This window comes from Platalea leucorodia (genome assembly GCF_965183815.1).
Source record: "Platalea leucorodia genome assembly, chromosome: 8".
Taxonomy (NCBI): domain Eukaryota; kingdom Metazoa; phylum Chordata; class Aves; order Pelecaniformes; family Threskiornithidae; genus Platalea; species Platalea leucorodia.
In genome coordinates, this window is record NC_138830.1 from 19,327,758 (window position 1) to 19,345,605 (window position 17,848).

Here is a 17,848-nt window from a genome sequence, read left to right on the forward strand (position 1 = left end):
TTACTTGGCAGAAGAGACCAACCCCCACCTCGCTACAGCCTCCTTTCAGGTAGCTGTAGAGAGAGATAAGGTCTCCCCTCAGCCTCCTCTTCTCCAGGCTAAACAACCCCAGCTCCCTCAGCCGCTCCTCCTAAGACTTGTGCTCTAGACCCTGCACCAGCTTCATTGACCTTCTTTGGACACGCTCCAGCACCTCGGTGTCCTTCTTGTAGTGAGGGGCCCGAAACCGAACATAGTACTCGAGGTGCAGCCTCACCAGTGCCGAGTACATGGGGACGATCACTCCCCTAGTCCTGCTGGCCACACTATTCCTGATACAAGCCAGGATGCCATTGGCCTTCCTGGCCACCTGGGCACACTGCTGGCTCATATTCAGCCGGCTGTCGACCAACACCCCCAGGTCCTTTTCAGCCAGGCAGCTCTCCAGCCACTCTTCCCCAAGCCTGTTGCGTTGCATGGGGTTGTTCTGACCCAAGTGCAGGACCTGGCACTGAGCCTTGTGGAACCTCATGCAATTGGCCTCAGCCCATCGATCCAGCCTGTCCAGGTCCCTCTGTAGGGCCTTCCTACCCTCCAGGAGATCAACACTCCCGCCCAGCTTGGTGTAATCTGCAAACCTACTGAGGGTGCACTCGATCCCCTCATCTAGATCATTGATAAAGATATTAAACTGGACTGGCTCCAATACCCCTGGCGAACACCACTTGTGACCGGCCACCAGCTGGATTTAACTCCATTCACCACAACTCTTTGGGCCCAGCCATCCAGCCAGTTTTCTACCCAGTGAAGAGTACACCCGTCCAAGCCACGAGCAGCCACTTTCTGCAGCAGAATGCTGTGGGAAATAGTGTCAAAGGCCTTACTAAAGTCCACGTAGACAACATCCACAGCCTTTCCCTCATCCACTAAGCAGGTCGCCTTGTCATAGAAGGAGATCAGGTTAGTCAAGCAGGACCTGCCTTTCATAAACCCAAACTAACTGGGCCTGATCCCCTGGTTGTCCTGTACATGCCACATGATGGCACTCAGGATGATCTGCTCCATAACCTTCCCCGGCACCGAGGTCAGGCTGACAGGGCTGTAGCTCCCCAGATCCTCCTTCTGGCCCTTCTTGTAGACAGGCGTCACATTTGCTAACCTCCAGTTGACCAGGACCTCTCTGGTTAGCCAGGACTGCTGACAGATGATGGGAAGGGGCTGGGTTAGCACTTCTGCCAGGTCCCTCAGTACCCTTGGGTGGATCCCATCTGGCCCCATAGACTTGTGCATGTCTAAGTGGTATAGCACATCGCTAACCATTTCCCCTTGGATTATGGGGACTTCATTCTGCTCCCCATCCCTGTCTTCCAGCTCAGGGGGCTGAGTGCCTGGAGAACAACTGGTCTGACTATTAAAGACTGAGGCAAAGAAGGCATTAAGTACCTCAGCCTTTCCCTCGTCCTTTGTCACTACGTGTCCCCCTGCATCCGATAAAGGATGGATATTCTCTTTAGCTCTCCTTTTGTTGCTCATGTATTTGTAGAAACATTTTTTTATTGTCTTCTACAGCAGTAACCAGATTAAGTTCCAGTTGGACTTTGGCCCTTCTAATTTTCTCCCTGCATAACGGGTCTGTATTTGGAAGGAAACAAAGAATCATTTGGTGGTAGCTGCTATGATTTTCAAATAGCAGCTTTTGAAATTTCTTGGTTTCAAAATTCTCAGAAAAGCTTCAGAGTTAATACAGAGAATTAACACAGTAGTGCTGCTGCTGCTGGAGCCGTGTTTATGTGCTAGCACTGAGGTAATATTATCTCTCCCTTCCATGAGATACAGTAATTTTCAATATACATATTCCATACCTGGTAGACCAGGTACTCCTTCAGGCCCATCAAGACCTGGGGGACCTTGCACACCAGCATCTCCTTTTTCTCCTCTTAGACCCATTCTTCCTTGAACTCCTAACACAAAGTTTCATTAAAAAAGTATTACAAAACAACATCTTATATCCTAAGTTTTATGTAAAGTTTAAAGTTTTATAACTCTTAAAACTAATGAAGCAGAAGTGGAGCATAAGATTTTCACTCTGTGAACGTACACAAGCAAGACACAAGCTCACAGTTAATGCCTTCTGTATTTCTCATATGGAGACAAAACGAAGTTTGTGAAAGCTTCTATAGGAAAATGTCTACACAAAAAGCCAGACAGCATTAGTTAAGCACGTTCAACTCATACATAGAGAGTCTGTATTAATATTGCAAACAAAGGAATTCTTCTGACAGTCAAGTATTTCTGAGGAGACTCAATTTCTTTGCAATCCAGCATCTAGCTGGTAAGCACACCCGTTTCTGTGCTCATGGGCTACTAAATGTGTAAAAACATGAATGTATAGCATATATGTATATAAGCCTCCTAGTACTACTAACATATTAATACTGGTTTGACATTACAATAAGATTTTTTTTAAGGAATATGGACTTGTTAAAATGGAAATAAATATTTAATGTAATACCCAACTATCTCATAATTAAAAAGGCAGTTACAGTGTTCAGCAATAATTATTTGAAAGCCATGTGAATAGTCTCAGTAGTCAGTTTCTTCCATGTTTTAGAGTCCACTGGAACTGCAACATAGATGACAACCCTAACCAGTTTTTAATGACAGAACAATGAATGTGTACCTTTTAAGCCTTGTTCTCCTTTAGTCCCAATACTGACCAAGGTCTCAGATGGTCCAGGAAAACCTTTATCACCTGGTTCGCCTTTTGCTCCAAGAAACCCTTTTCTTCCCTTTAGTCCTGGGAAGCCAGAAGAACCTGCAAGAAAATATAATGAAATTTTCTGAAGAAACCTGACTAGACAATAGCATAAAGGAAGCAATGAAACTTCTGTCTTTAAGGGCAACTATGTATGTAAATATACATTCCAAATCAACAACCTAAACTAGCTGTTTAATTACTCCTATCATCAATAAAACATCTATGAGCACAGATTATGGCAAGAGATGGTAATTATTTCTTATACTGAATATATGTATAATCTTACATCTGTTGAATAGATACAATAATGATATTTGGAACATGAACGGGGTAGAAAAAAAAGACCAAAAAAGCTCTCTGCTCTTTATTTAGTAAATCATCAGTCACTTTTACAAAGACCAATGAAATAAAAAAGGTAGCAATTCAAAACTGCTAAAAAAAACCCCAAAAACTAACAATGTCATTCAGTCTGTAGACTGCATGTATACAGAAGTCAAAGATGTACCAAGACTCAAAGAAATTCCGGTATGACGTGTACTCGGGAGTGATAACACACATCAAGATGGACAACAAGCCTAGTTCAGCGTGGAAGTTCCTATATTCTAAGTAATAATGAAGGCAGATACTATGGCCACTTGCCTCTGACACCTGGGTTGCCTGGTCTTCCAATCATGCCAGGGGGTCCAGGAATTCCTAACAGGCCCATTATACCTGGCTCTCCCCTTGAACCTGTGGAATTGAAGCAATATGAACACAGTTAGTATTTTATCAGTGAAACAGAACATTACTTCAGAAAGCTACACATATGCCTGTCATTTAATTACCTATTTGATTTTTTTTCCCCCCATTTCTACAACATACTGTCTAAGCCAGTTTTCCAGTCTTGAACTACACAAACAGCACTTACACCCACAGTAACCCCCAAACTACCTAGATTAGTAGCTGCAACAGCTTCTATCAATGAATGAAATAACTGACAGTGATGATAATGCATCTGAGATACCCACACAGGGATGGGAGACCTGTCATGGGATGTTCTAGCTCTAGTTGAAGGCCAGCTGGGACATGACAACTCCCCTCAAATGACATCAGAAACCTAGGTTTGCACAACTGAGTCAAGCACTACATGTTTATCATTAGTTTTACAGGTTGTATATATAAAAAGGTATGTACCATGTCCTTCCCACAGAATAATGCAGGATTTGATAGTAATGAAAAATCTTTGTTAGAGATAAGAAGCATTACATACCTAATTTTTTTTATTCTACAAATCCAATTTGCACACATTTCTGGAAAAAACCCTTACAGGGATTACCTACCTTACTTAAAATTAGCTCTGGTTACCATGACAGAGTTTGATCTGACTCGACTCTGTCAGACTCAAGATCTGAACTTGCTTTTCAAGAAAAAGAAGATAGCATTAATAAGCTATCTGTTTGAAAATGGATGCTGAGTTAAAGCTGCTAAACACTTTACACTTCCATTATGCTGGGCAGTTGCTTTGAATGTTAACTAGTTCATGTCCTACTGCAAGGACATTACTGTACAAAGGCCAGTGTAAGGCAGCCTTCTGTTCTCAGAAGACTGTTATGGAAAGTTCAGTACTATGTCATGACAGCTTCAAGATATGCTCTTCATTTAGGGAAAGAGGAATTATTTGTTTTCCATATAGATCTCAATGATATATGAAAGCTGTTGATGGAAAAATATTTCAGCATCTTCAATTTGGAAAAGCATGACTGACACCTTTTTGCAGAGACTGACTTAATTTCTATGTCAAAACAAGTATTTGGGGAATCCTTACCTGGCACACCAGAGATTCCTGGCCTTCCAGACTGTCCCTTGGGACCAGGTAATCCTGTATTTCCCTGAAGACCTATTAATCCAGGTTCCCCAGGCTTTCCATAGATTCCCGGGATACTCAAGCCAGGAGGACCTAGCTTTCCTTTTGAACCTTGCAAACCTCTTCCTCCTAAGAAAAGTGCATGACAGTATAGTATGGTACATCTGTCTGGAAAATAAACCTTTATCTCTATCTTGCTGTCAGGAGCATGAAACTCTTCTTGAACTCTGCCTGTTTAGGGGCTAAACATTAGATGTATAGGACAACATACACTTTCAGGAAATCTTAAAAGAGTTGTGGTGGTGTGGTGGTTGTTTTTTTTTTTTTTCAGAAAAAAAAAAGTCAGGAGCAGGCAATTCTGTCATTTCTCAGAAAAAGAAGAAAAAACCAAACAAAATTCCTTTCGAGGTCATATATGAGGACTGTGCTGGGTACCTGAGTGTGTTTCTCTTGGAACGGAAATCATACACAGTATGTAGGTACTTTTGAGTCCCTAAACTGGTTTTTCACCTAGCTGAGCTCTTCCTCTGTTTTGTTTCTTTATTAATCGCATTGCACCAAGGAATCTAAGTTCAGCCCCATATAGGAGATATGACTGAAATATCCCTTTTTCTGCAGAATTTGGGCCAGTTTGTGATTACTCTTTGTACTGTACAATGGAATCTGAATCTTAATCCATCTTAATCAGTGCATGTGTTTCCTCCCAACTGCAGAAAGTTTATCTTGTAAATGGACTCACATTTTCTCACGTACTATCCTATAACCAATATCCAAAACCAACTTCAGCTCCCTCAGGCCATTGGAAGGCAGAAACAAAACCCAGACCCACCCAGCCAAATGGCACATTTGATTCAGAAGGTCCTACCTGGTGGGCCTGTAGCTCCCTGGCCACCTGGCAAACCTGGCAAACCAATAAGACATTCAGCAGGTTTCCCTGGAAAACCTGGATCTCCAGGAACTCCAGGTGAGCCACGATCTCCTAAAAGAAAGGAGACTGGATTAAAAATTATTTAAGTAGAAGTTTCAGGCTTTTAGTGAGCATTGTTTGACTTGGCTTCCCTTTCCTTAAAATAACTTGCTGTGCTCCTTGAGCTTGTTTGACAACAGTACCTCTTAGGCCATCATCACCATCATGTCCGGCAGGCCCTGGTAGGCCTGGAAGTCCTGGAAATCCAGTATCACCTTTTGAGCCAGGAATGCCACGACCTCCTGGTGAACCCAGTCTACCTGGCTCTCCAGGAATAACCATGCCTGGGTCACCCTGCAACACAGACAGAAATGTAAACAATCCACATGTACTGTGTTTTGCAAATCTGCCCAAATACTTTCTCCACTGTGTGATCAATTAACTTCTTTTATTAGGGTAATTTTCTCCATCCTCTGGGGATCTTTCACATTATAATTTTTAATGGCTCCAATTCAGCAGACCCCTGGGATGTTCCTTATTGACCAGCCGCAGGTTCCATACTGGAGGAGTAATTCCTCTAGACAGCTTTTGAACTCTGTCTCCTAACTCCAAGCAATTGCTACTGAGCAATGCAAGACACTTGGCCTTTACTGCATTGTGATGCTTGCTGTAGCTGTGAAAGGCTTTGGGCCTGTATCTGAAAATCTGGTTGAAGTTTGTGCAAATACAACTTTTCCTTTATTTTATATGACAGTCATATTTTTATCAAAATATTTATTTAAATAATCAAGGTCAGCACCCAGATGTGTCTCGGAATACTCAGTGTCAGTTATTGTTGATTTTTTTTTTTTTTTTTTTTTTTTTTTTAATCATTCTTCTCAACTTTGTTTTCCATGAAGACTGTTTTACCACAAGTCTATTGCCTGAAAGGAAAGTTTGAATTGGTTTTCTTTTTGGCTGACTGAACCACTGGTTGTTTTGAGTACTAGCTTTGAGTACCAGCAAATCAGTATGTTCATAAAGCAGATCAGTAGAGCTGAGCTTATACCAGTCACTGATGATACACTTGGACCACAAAGGCCACTCCACATCCAGCTGTTCTGTGGCAACACAGATTAAATATTAAAAAAAAAAGCCACAACCCCAAACCCCATGCTTTGTCATGTCAAAAAAACCCACAAAAGAATGACATATAAGCACACAAAAAAAGAAATGCCACCTTTTCAAAACTTTAGGTGTTATTATTTTGTTCAAATTTGAATCCTGATTACAGAATAGTCAAGAATCCTACATTTATGTATGCCATCAGTAGATTAGCTTCTGTTAATCAGCAAGAGTGGCTGCAGTATTACCTCCAACCTACTTGCTTTACACTTCAATTCAATAGAGCACTTGCTTAAATTAAATGCATAGTTACTTGTCACTGACCTCCATCGAGTATGTGCTTAATTACAATTTCTGAATAGCCATCTTTTCAGAAGCTGTGGCCTTAAATTTTTTGCTGTAAGCAATGCAGTATCCTCCTTGTGCTCTGAAAACTGAAGTACCAAAACATCCCAAACACTTGGAGTTCTGAAATCCTGTATCTGAATTTAAAATTTTGGCTTGAGTCCCTTTATATATAAACAATTTAATTTAATAGTTTGTGCATCACTGGTCAAGAAATATAGGAACTCTTATATTCCTTACACTTCTTAATTTATTTGCTCAGTGTCACATTTATGAATGAGACCTATGGAAAAGTCTGTGCTGTATTTCTAACCAAACCTTTTCTCCTGGTTGTCCTAGGTTTCCAGCTCGGCCTGGATCTCCGGTCTTTCCTTCACAACCTGGTGACCCTCTGCCTCCTGCAAGTCCTTTATCTCCTGCAAAAGGAATTAAATAGCAGTACAGATGCTATGGTTATCACCTTATTTTACAAATGGGTATTTGTATGGATGCAGTTATGAGCCTCTGACACTAAAGTAGCTTACAGAGGCTGAAGACAGCATCCTGATTTCAGATTTGATATGACACACTGCGTCTTGTTCCTTACATATTCACTCAACGTTGACTCTTAACACTGCTTGGCTACTTGCTTCAAATCAATTATTTAACATGCTATCTTTTTTTAAAGTGAAGCTATTCTGATGTCAGTTCCCTACTGTTTTCTTTAACAAGCAGCGCGGCAGTAGTTTTAGAATCAGAGCTTTCTCTCCCCCACCTCTGCCAGGATTATGTGAATAGTTCTTAATATTTCTAGTGTCCAAAGAGGGGCACGACTTTGCATGAGGAATGGCCAAATTCACAGTATTCAAAATGTTTTCTATTACCTGCACATTAGAGCAGGTATTGCATTGTACATAACAAAAATTGATTAAAAATAAAGTACTGACACTTATAAAGCTCTGCTTCTGTAACACATATCCAGGTAAACAGAATCCATCAGAAGTAAGCATGGCACTCCAATGAGCTGCACCTGTTTGGGCAGTATTCCAGGAAGTATCAATGTCTTTTAAAATATTTTCCTACTGCCAGCTTTGATACTTGATTCTCTGAAATACTTCAAAAAGTTTCAAACTTGCAATTTATAAGCCTGAAGGCAGTAAATTACAAGAGTGCTAAAACCACTTGCCTGTCTGACTAATGTTCATCATTTTTTTTAGCTTGTTGATTGTTTTTAATGTGGACTAAAAAAAAAAAAATAGTAATTTTTTTTTTTTTTAATTTTATTTTTTTTTAAGATCAAAAAGAGTATTTTACCTTTTGGACCTGGGTTTCCAGGAAATCCCAGCCCTGGAAAGCCTGTGTCACCTGTTGGCCCTGGATGTCCTGAATCACCTGGCTCACCTCTTGCTCCAACCCTACCTGTACAAAGAAAATAGGTAAACTGTGATGTATCGTACCACAGAACATCAACTTGTAAGATTAGGTGTTTTATAGTTTATCATTATTAATTAGGACACGACTGTAGATTATATAAGAACTTACACACTGTTTCTCCTCCACAGCAGGTTTTCACAGTTAAAACGCTAATTGTGTTCACAGTATCAAAGCAGGCATGAGTCTGTGACTTAAGTTTTCATGCAATCTGCCCAAATTCCAGACTTGTAGGAACAACTACATGCAGATACAAATCTTCCACTTGTTGAGAATATCCAAACACACATTATAGGGGCGAGGCTTGGAACAGAAGCAACTATAAGAACAGAAGCTACCATAAAGCTGCCAAGAAATTTTCCTGTGCTATTCAGGGCAGCTTTAAGGACTACTGTTCTACAAAACCAAAGTAAAGATGAGCATGCTGAAGGTTAGCACCAAGACAAGGGTTCTAGATTTTACAAGAGCAAACTTCAGCTCGCTCAGAGCTCAATTGGGAGGGATTCCGTGGGAAGCTTCCATGGAGGATAAAGGAGCCAGTGAGTACTGGGAGTTCATCAAGAATGCTCTCTTGGAAGCACAAAACCAGTTTATCCCCTATAAAAGAAAAGGAAGCAAGCAGAGCAAGAGGCCCCCTTGGCTCAACCACGAGCTCCTCCTAGGTCTGTTTAAAACCAAAAGAGATGCGTAGCAGAGACGGAGAAGTGGAAGACTGTCCGCTGAGAACTACAAGGGCATTGCCAGAGTGTGCAGAGATGCAGTTAGAAAGGCAAAAGCTCAGCTTGAATTGGAACTGGCCAGAGATGTCAAAAATAACAAGAAAGGGTTCTTCCAGTACATAAGTTGCAAGCTGAAACAGAAGGAAAACATAGGCCCACTGTTAAACAGTAGAGGTGAATCAGTCACCAACAATGCTGAAAAGGCAGAGGTTCTCAACACCTACTTCACCTCTGCCTTTACCAACACTGTTGGATCCCAGGCGTTGGGAACAAAAATCCAGGAGGATCCAAACATAGACCCACCATCAGTGATGAAGGAGTTAGTACGTGAATTATTACAGGAGCTTGACCCCTACAAATTGATGGGCCCTGACGCCATCCACCCAAGGGTGTTGAGAGAGCTGGCTGATGTCATTGTGGGGCCACTCTATAATCTTCGAGAAGTCGTGGAGATTGGGGGATGTCCCAGAGGACTGGAGGAAGGCAAATGTTACCCCTATCTACAAGAAGGGCTCAAGGGAGGATCCGGATAATTATAGGCCCATCAGCCTTACTTCAATCCCTGGGAAAGTCATGGAACGGATCCTCCTGGGGGCCATCACGAGTCAAATGAAGCACGTGATTGGGAAAAGCCAACACAGCTTCATAAAAGGCAGATCATGCCTGACAAATCTGGTGGCCTTCTATGATAAAGTGACCTGCTTGGTTGACATGGGGCAAGCAGTCAACATTGTCTACTTGGACTTCTCCAAGGCCTTCAATACGGTTCCCCACAGCCTCCTCCTGGAGAAACTGATGCGTTATGGCCTCAACGAGTGGTCTGTGCAGTGCGTGAGGAATTGGCTGATGGGCCGCACCCAAAGGGTGGTGGTAAATGGCTCTTTTTCAAACTGGCAACCCGTCACAGGTAGGGTCCCCCAGGGATCGATATTGGGCCCAACACTATTCAATATTTTCATAAGCTATCTGGATAATGGGATCAAGTGTAGCCTGATGAAGTTCGCAGATGACACCAAATTGAGTGGGGAAGTAGATATTCTGGAAGGGAGAGCCACCCTGCAGGAAGATCTGGATAAGCTGGAAGAGTGGGCTAACAAGAACCTTATGAAGTCTAACAAAGACAAGTGTAAGGTCTTGCACCTGGGAAAATGTAATCCAGGAGTGCAGCTTAGACTGGGATGCACCTGGCTAGAGAGCAGCTCCATGGAAAGGGACCTGGAGGTCCTGGTGGACAGGAAGCTCAACATGAGTGAACAGTGTGCTGCTGTGGTCAAGGCGGCCAATAGGATGCTGGGTTGCATCAAAAAGGGCATCACCAGCAGAGATAAAGAAGTCATTATCCCACTCTACTGAGCACTTGTCAGGCCACACCTGGAATACTGTGTACAGTTCTGGTCCCCATTATACAAAAAAGATGTGGACAGGCTGGAGGGGGTCCAGAGAAGGGCCACCAAAATGATCAAGGGTCTGGGAAGCCTGCTGTATGAGGATAGGCTGAGAGAGCTGGGTTTATTCAGCCTTGAGAAAAGGAGGCTTAGAGGCGATCTCATCACCATGTACCAGTACTTAAAAGGGAGCTACAAAGAAGATGGAGACTCCCTTTTTACAAGGAGTCACATGGTGAGGACAAGGGGTAATGGGTACAAGTTACTCCCAGGGAGATTCCGATTGGACACGAGAGGTAAATTTTTCACAATGAGAACAGTCAACCATTGGAATAATCTCCCCAGGGAAGTGGTTGACTCCGCTATGCTGAACATGTTTAAGACTCAGCTGGACAGGGTGCTGGGCCATCTCGTCTAGATTGTGCTAGAAAGGTTGGACCAGATGATCCTTGAGGTCCCTTCCAACCTGGTATTCTATGACTGATTCTATGATAAAGATGCCCTATGATTAGCCTGAATGTCACTTACTGTCCTTCAGCACATTCAAAAATTCTGCAAAATTTAAAACGCCAGCAACCAAAAAATCCCACCTAGAACCCAAGCCCAAAACCCACCCAAAAAAGGAAACTCAGGTTCTTAATATCTTAGAACAATTGTTAGTAACAGTCACGTCAAAAAGGAATCAGGAAACTTAGTAATACAGTTACTTTTTGACTGTGCCCCTGCAAAGCATGAGAAGGGCCGAGGGCTTTAGGAAGATTAAGAATGCTTTAACCTAATTTTGCTCCTTCTGTTTTGAAAGTTGCAGCAGTCCCAGCATAACTTGGGATAGGCTTTTGTCAAAGTCATGCCAGAGGCGCCTTTCTGGATATAAGCTGAGGCGTACACACCAGATGTTTCTGGTTCTTGGAGGAACCAAGTCATAGCATAGGACTGCTTGGAATCTCTGCCGTACTGCACACGATGGACGTGGCCCTGCGTGCCCTTCCTATTCACATCCACTTCCCCTAGTTTTCTTGAAAGGGAATGTTACAGCTTATTCCATAGTTTCTGTACCACAGAAATCCTTTTTATAATTATTTCGAAGTAACCCAACAGTTTTATCTGTCCAGAGCTGGGAAAAAATCCCAATCAGATTATCTCTGATTTTTACCATATTTAGTGCAAACATACTCACCAGGCACTCCTGGGGGTCCAGGTAAACCATCTGGTCCTTGAGGTCCTGGCAACGCAGGTAATGGGGTTATCCTACTGGTCTCTCCTTTCAGACCTTCAGCAAATACATAATCAAAGATTACAAAGGCTTATAGTTTGGCAATATGTAATTTTAAGCATTTAAAAATATTAGCAATCAATCTACTTGGTTCAAAATGCAGTCTTCTACAGTTTCTGTATTTCTGAAACTCCAACAGACTTGGAAAAGCCTTCAGATCTTGGCTTCATAAAGCAAAAGAATTTTGTGGACACCAAGCCCACCTGCAGCCTTCCTCTCAGCCCTCCTGCAGTCTACTGGAAACCCAGAAAAGGAAGCACAAAGTCAGCAGGAAAACAATGCAATTGAGAAATGCTTAATCTGCAACTCCACTTCATAAAGATTTAATGAGTATTCTCTTTAAGAAACCTTGACTATATGTGCTGTCCAACTGATCTCATAGCTGACCCTGCTCTGAGCAGGAGTTGGACTAAATACCTCATAGGGTCCCTTCCAACCTCAATTATCTTATGACCCTAAGACTTTTGCTATTACCTCCACTGGAGCCAAGTGGAAATCTCATCCCAAGAAAAACTTCCTATGTTTTATAAACTGTCTTTGACTTCAACCTACCTCTGCAATTTCAATCAAGTGCTCTTTAACATAGGTAAAACAGGAAGTTACAAACCAGCTTCTCCAGGTAATCCAGGTGGACCAGGTCTTCCTTTAGAGCCTTTGAAACCTCTTATTCCTTGTGGTCCATATCCTGGCAGTCCAGGAAGCCCCATCTCTCCAGGAAGACCAAGACTGCCGGGCAATCCAGGTAGTCCTCTATCTCCTTTTGAACCAACCAATCCCTATTAATGATTACACGTGTGTATACCAAGCATTACTTGCTTTCCACAGCAGCTTTCATAACAAAATGCCCGATTCTCTGTCTGACTGACTGTAATCTTGCATGACTTTAGCAAGAGTAGATCTGCTAATTTAAGAGGAATTTTTCGTCTGATTTACTTGTGATTAAAGGAGTATAAATTTTAATATCAATGGTTACAAATAGAGGGCTATTAAGAGCGAAATAGTACAAATAAATACAACAGCTTGATTTTTCAATCACTGTGGCATTACACTGCACACTACTTTGATTTTTAAGAGGTTTGGTAAAAAAAAAAAAACAAAAAACAACAAATCCTCAGCTCTGATTCTCCTTGAATACTGTCAAGTCAGGTTTAGAGAGTTATATCTGAATCACAGTTTCTCAGCCAACACAACACAACAATAATTGCTACTTTTTGTTTGTGCTGAACAAAGAGCTCTGCCCTAACGATTCTAATTTTATGGTCAGTCCTCCGAGCTTTTGTGGTTTCACTCAGCCCTGACTGAAGATTAACTCCTAAAGGCTGAACAGGAATTATTTAAATTATTATTTCCTTTTAAGCATTACAAGTATTCAGAAAAACTGTCTTTATTTATTTTTTTTTTTTTCTTTTAAATCTTACTTATTACAGGAATCCAAGATAATGCTCCAATATAAATATCCAAACTAACACCACAATAGACTGCCAAGGTTTTTCAGCAACATGTATCTACACTAGCCTCATCTCTCTGGTATTACACAAGAATATTTACCGTCATTCTTTCATAGATATTGGTTATGCATATTGGTTGCTATAGTTGAGCATAATACCCCTAAATCAGGTAGGGGATATTCAGTAAAAGTATCTGAACAGATAAAACAGACTGTTGTACAGGATAAAAATATAAACTTAAGTTTTCATGAATTCTATGTTAATTGCAAACAGCGCATACCCACCTCTTCACCTTTAGAACCCTTGTATCCTTTAGAGCCAGGTCTTCCTGGAAATCCACTTGAGCCTTTTCTTCCTTTGTCTCCCCTGGCCCCTGGATCTCCTCGCTCACCTTTTGGCCCTTCTGGATACACATATCCTGGCTCACCTTTTGATCCTTTATATCCTTGATCTCCTCTAAAACCTGGAGGTCCCTGGAACAAAGCAATCAGAAGAATTTCAATGCTAGACATATGTCAACTGTTTCCAAGTTTTCTTTTTTTTTTTTTAATTAAATACTTGAGGGTGGTTCTCTTTATTCTCATCTTTATTCACTGTAATGGCACACTTCAATGAACAGGGTGTGTTTTTGTTTTTTTCTTTTTCTCTGCCTTTACTCCTTTTGGCCCTTATTATCATTTCATTTATACTACTATAAGCCGGAATAATGCAGGATCATTTAATGGATCAGACTGTTAGCTACCTGGTTGTGCTCTGGTGGCACAAAAAGAAGGACAAGAAAGTACCTTAAAATCTAATTAAAGATTTCTCCTCCACGTGGGAATATCTCCCCAGGGACACTGTAACAGCCACAGTTGGCTCTGTTCGTAGTTAACTTCTCCTCTCCCTTCTTTCCCCCTCAGGGTGCAAAGTGGGTACTCTATCCCAGCCAAAACCAGTACACTGAAAGTACACTGGGCTCTAGTGATCTTGGCCTTATGAACTCTTGGAAGCCTTCTGGAGAAACCTGTTAGCAGACTCTCTTATTCTGCATCTGTATGGCAACCACCACAATGAATACTTGTGCCTGACTTTTTTTGTTGGACAGTGCCGACTATGATTTCCCACAAATAATTACTCCTACAGGCACAAGTTAGAACAACCAAGCAGTATGTCTGCAGCAGCAGGTGTCAGCCTTCCCTCTCCATAATGTTTCCCAAGAGAGAATGTCCTTTGCACCCCTGAAGAGGGTCTTATGAGAATCAAGTTTCTCTGCACAGCTAGGGCTTTAGCAACTCCTGAGTACACTGGAAACAAGAGAAATAAGAAGTCTGATGATGATCACAGCACACAAAACTCTATATATGCTTTACAGCCACTGCCATGATTATAAAATTATGTAGATGAATAGAAGTTAATTGTAAACTACCCATACCAGGCAGAAGCAGCAGTCTAGCCATCATGAAATACAGCACAGGTTAATCACACAGGTATTTACCTGCCTCACTGCCTGGGCTAAACTTCGTGCTGCACTGAGCAAAACAGGCTCATATAAAGCTAGGTAAGCTATGTCCACATTACAGTCTCTACCTAGGCCTCCCACGCAGACACATTCATTACTACAGAAAGAAAACTGTTGAGATTACCCAGTGTCACACTGCATATAACACCAGCCATTGGGTTTCTCTGAAATAATTCTTGTGGGATCTGAAAAATAATCTGGAAAACCCAAGTCTTACTTGAGCTCCTGGAAACCCCGGTGCTCCTGGAGAACCTGGAGAACCTTTTGGACCTGTTGTTCCTTCTCTACCTGCAAAAGAAACAGCATATTTTGTAAGGAAAAATGAAAACAAGGACATGGATTTTTGACAAGCTCTGGTAATCACACATAGCATTGAATGTTTCTGCTTGTTACATTGACTGCATCATCATAGACTGACCTGGCTTCAGGCTGCACCTAAGCCTATTAGCATTCTGACTTCACCTCTGAGGGCTTGTGCTATCAGTGGATGGAGCTGCATCAGGCTCTCACACCCATCACAACCTCAGGGCTAGTTCAAGGACTGCATGCTGCAGACATGCCCATACCTGATTCTCATGCTAAAAGCAAAATCATTGGCATTTCCTACTATGCTGTTAGAAACAACAAGATAATTTACCAGGCATGCCATCTTGGCCATGTGGCCCAGGAGAACCAGGAAGACCAGGTATTCCTGGAATATAGCTGCAATCAGTACACACGCAAGCTTCATCACCTAAAATGAAAATAATTCATTAGTTGTTTCACAGCAAGTCACTCCCAAGCTTAACTAGTGTATTACATAGTTTGTTATAGAGGATGGCTAAGACTTTTTGGCCGGAGAGCAGTAGGAACATGGCCTTAATTTTGTCGGAAGATAACTTCCGACACAGTACAAAATTACTTGTGGTCAGACAGTGAATCAGAACTGATTACATTTAATTGAAAATGCAGGAACATTCAGTTTAAATATCTTGATTTTTTCAAGTCTAGTTTTAGTAAACCATTTGGATATAGTCACTTTCCCAATAAGCCAAATTCTCTCAAAAGAAGAAAGGGACATACATAGGCTTCAAACTAACATGGCTCCATAACAACCTGGGTGACTTTAATGACTGGTAAGTGGCACAGAGATTCAGCAGCTGCTGTGGTGATATTTGCAGAAGGAACCTTTTCTCAGAGAACAACTCTTAGTGTTGAACATAACAACGTGAGAATACAAAAACCCTAACAACCTGTAATACTTGTTTGTCCCAGCGAAGATCTGCACCCTGTCTGCAGTGCTGTACAACTGGTATGCAGCACTGGCACATGCACTGCTCTTTCAGCTGCTGTTTACTGTAAGGGGAGGAAGATATCTTCCTATCCCTAATGAACTTCCTTAAATCTCTGAACTCATCAAATGGCTTAAGAGGTAAATTAAATTCAAATTTTCATGAGGATCCATGAATATTACTGGACTGTACCAACTACTTCTGAGTGATAGTTTTCTGAAACTGACCTTTCATGCCAATATCTCCTGGAGGTCCTGGAGGTCCTGTACACCCTGGCTCTCCAGGAAGTCCTGGTAGGCCTGTTCTAAATGTTACTCCACCTGTTAATGAAATGAGCATGGCATCATTACATCAGCAGATCATTCAGACAATTCTCTATTTGCTAAAAGAGAGAAAAGTTGCAGGGATGAGCTGGAGGCAGCATTCTGATCCTTATGGGTCCCTTCCAACTTGAGATATTCTATGATTCTATGATTCATGTGAAAGAGAGAACTACCTGGACAAACCCAAACCACCTGTAACTGGAAGTACTTGAGGATAAATATGGTAATGCCAAAGTAAATCTCAGCACACTCTTGGATCCATCTATCCAGCGTATAAAAAGCATAGTCCCTTGTGGGGAAAGTACTTCCATTTTATTTGAATCAACAGAAACATAATTCTTTCTTTTACCAGGAATGGAACTGAAACTTTTCTTTTCATCCTAAATTATTAATGCTGCTCATGTACCTTTCACAGAACTATTCTGGTGTATTTGCTATTACTTTGGAAAAAACAGAACATGCGTTGAGCTTTTCCTAAGGTAATATATTTGGGGGATAGATCTATTTTTCAAAGAGAGAGAAAAGAGAAGCACTAAATTGGTATTGGTTCAGAAAAACTTGTGTTGGTCACACCACATATAAAAGAAACATGATGCTGTTGGTACTCCTAGTTAAAGAGGTATTCCTAGTTAACACATTTTCTAGAAGTTTTATGTTACTGCTTTATTTTCATGCTGCCAGAACTTCAAACCTGCTCGAAGGCCCATTAAGAACTCTGGAGGCATGCAAGTGATTTCTCTAGCTTTCATATTAACTCCTTCTGAATTTAGTTTTACAGATTTACTACAACTTTTGGAAGAATTAATATTAAGAACAGATTTTCTCTCATTAGTCTTTCCTGGTTTTATGTAGCAGATTTTTATAGTCACAGTTATACAAAAAGGTGAGAAATCTTTATACTGGGAAGTCATTGTATCTTCTCCACAGAATCTCATTAGCAATGGAGCACAGACCTTCGTTTCATGAATATCCTAAAACAAAATTTCCAAAGAGAAATTCTATTCAACCATATTACTCAAAATATACTCTACAAGTAATGTATTTATATAATTTTATACATTAGATACTGAGATGACTCTGGATTTGTTCTTGTTCATTATATATATGGTACTGAAACGTCACCTGGTTCTCCTGGAGGACCTGGTAATCCAACAGAACCAGGTCTGCCAGTAATACCAGGTAGTCCTGGAGGGCCTACAATACACAAGCCAGTTTGTCCTTTCTCTCCTTTTGTTCCTTTTGGCCCAGGAAATCCTGGGGGACCTCTCAGACCAGGTCTTGACACACCTAACCGAAGAGGAAAAAATACAAAAATTAAGTTAAAGAAATGGAATTTCAAAGCAAAGTAAGTACTCAATAGAATGAGTGAGAGACAAACATACTGAGTTCATCCCACAAATCTTTTTTTATCTTGTAATATATTAAATAATCAATGACAACGTAAAGACATTTAAAAATTATCTTTAACCTCTCTTTAAATACTTAGCCCACCAAAGCATTTGGGTGACAATTTTTTACCAATTAGAGGTATGTTTAAAGTCATCTGAAGTTAATATTCCACAAAGCTAATTCAGTATAATGG

The 17,848-nt window shown here is 41.2% G+C and overlaps 1 protein-coding gene across 1 annotated transcript in view; it reads right to left on the bottom strand.

The window, feature by feature from the left end:
- The window catches only part of COL4A3 (collagen type IV alpha 3 chain), a gene marked incomplete at both ends in the record, with an annotated part of 65,600 nt that overhangs the window by 15,812 nt on the left and 31,940 nt on the right, over positions 1-17,848 (bottom strand). Inside the window, 15 exons of the mRNA XM_082319616.1 lie at positions 1,842-1,940; positions 2,660-2,829; positions 3,373-3,466; positions 4,542-4,709; positions 5,446-5,559; positions 5,691-5,841; positions 7,255-7,352; positions 8,230-8,330; positions 11,624-11,720; positions 12,331-12,499; positions 13,456-13,644; positions 14,890-14,960; positions 15,310-15,405; positions 16,171-16,263; positions 17,389-17,553. Coding sequence (XP_082175742.1) covers positions 1,842-1,940; positions 2,660-2,829; positions 3,373-3,466; positions 4,542-4,709; positions 5,446-5,559; positions 5,691-5,841; positions 7,255-7,352; positions 8,230-8,330; positions 11,624-11,720; positions 12,331-12,499; positions 13,456-13,644; positions 14,890-14,960; positions 15,310-15,405; positions 16,171-16,263; positions 17,389-17,553 — 1,875 coding nt within the window. The remainder of the gene's footprint in view (positions 1-1,841; positions 1,941-2,659; positions 2,830-3,372; positions 3,467-4,541; positions 4,710-5,445; positions 5,560-5,690; positions 5,842-7,254; positions 7,353-8,229; positions 8,331-11,623; positions 11,721-12,330; positions 12,500-13,455; positions 13,645-14,889; positions 14,961-15,309; positions 15,406-16,170; positions 16,264-17,388; positions 17,554-17,848) is intronic.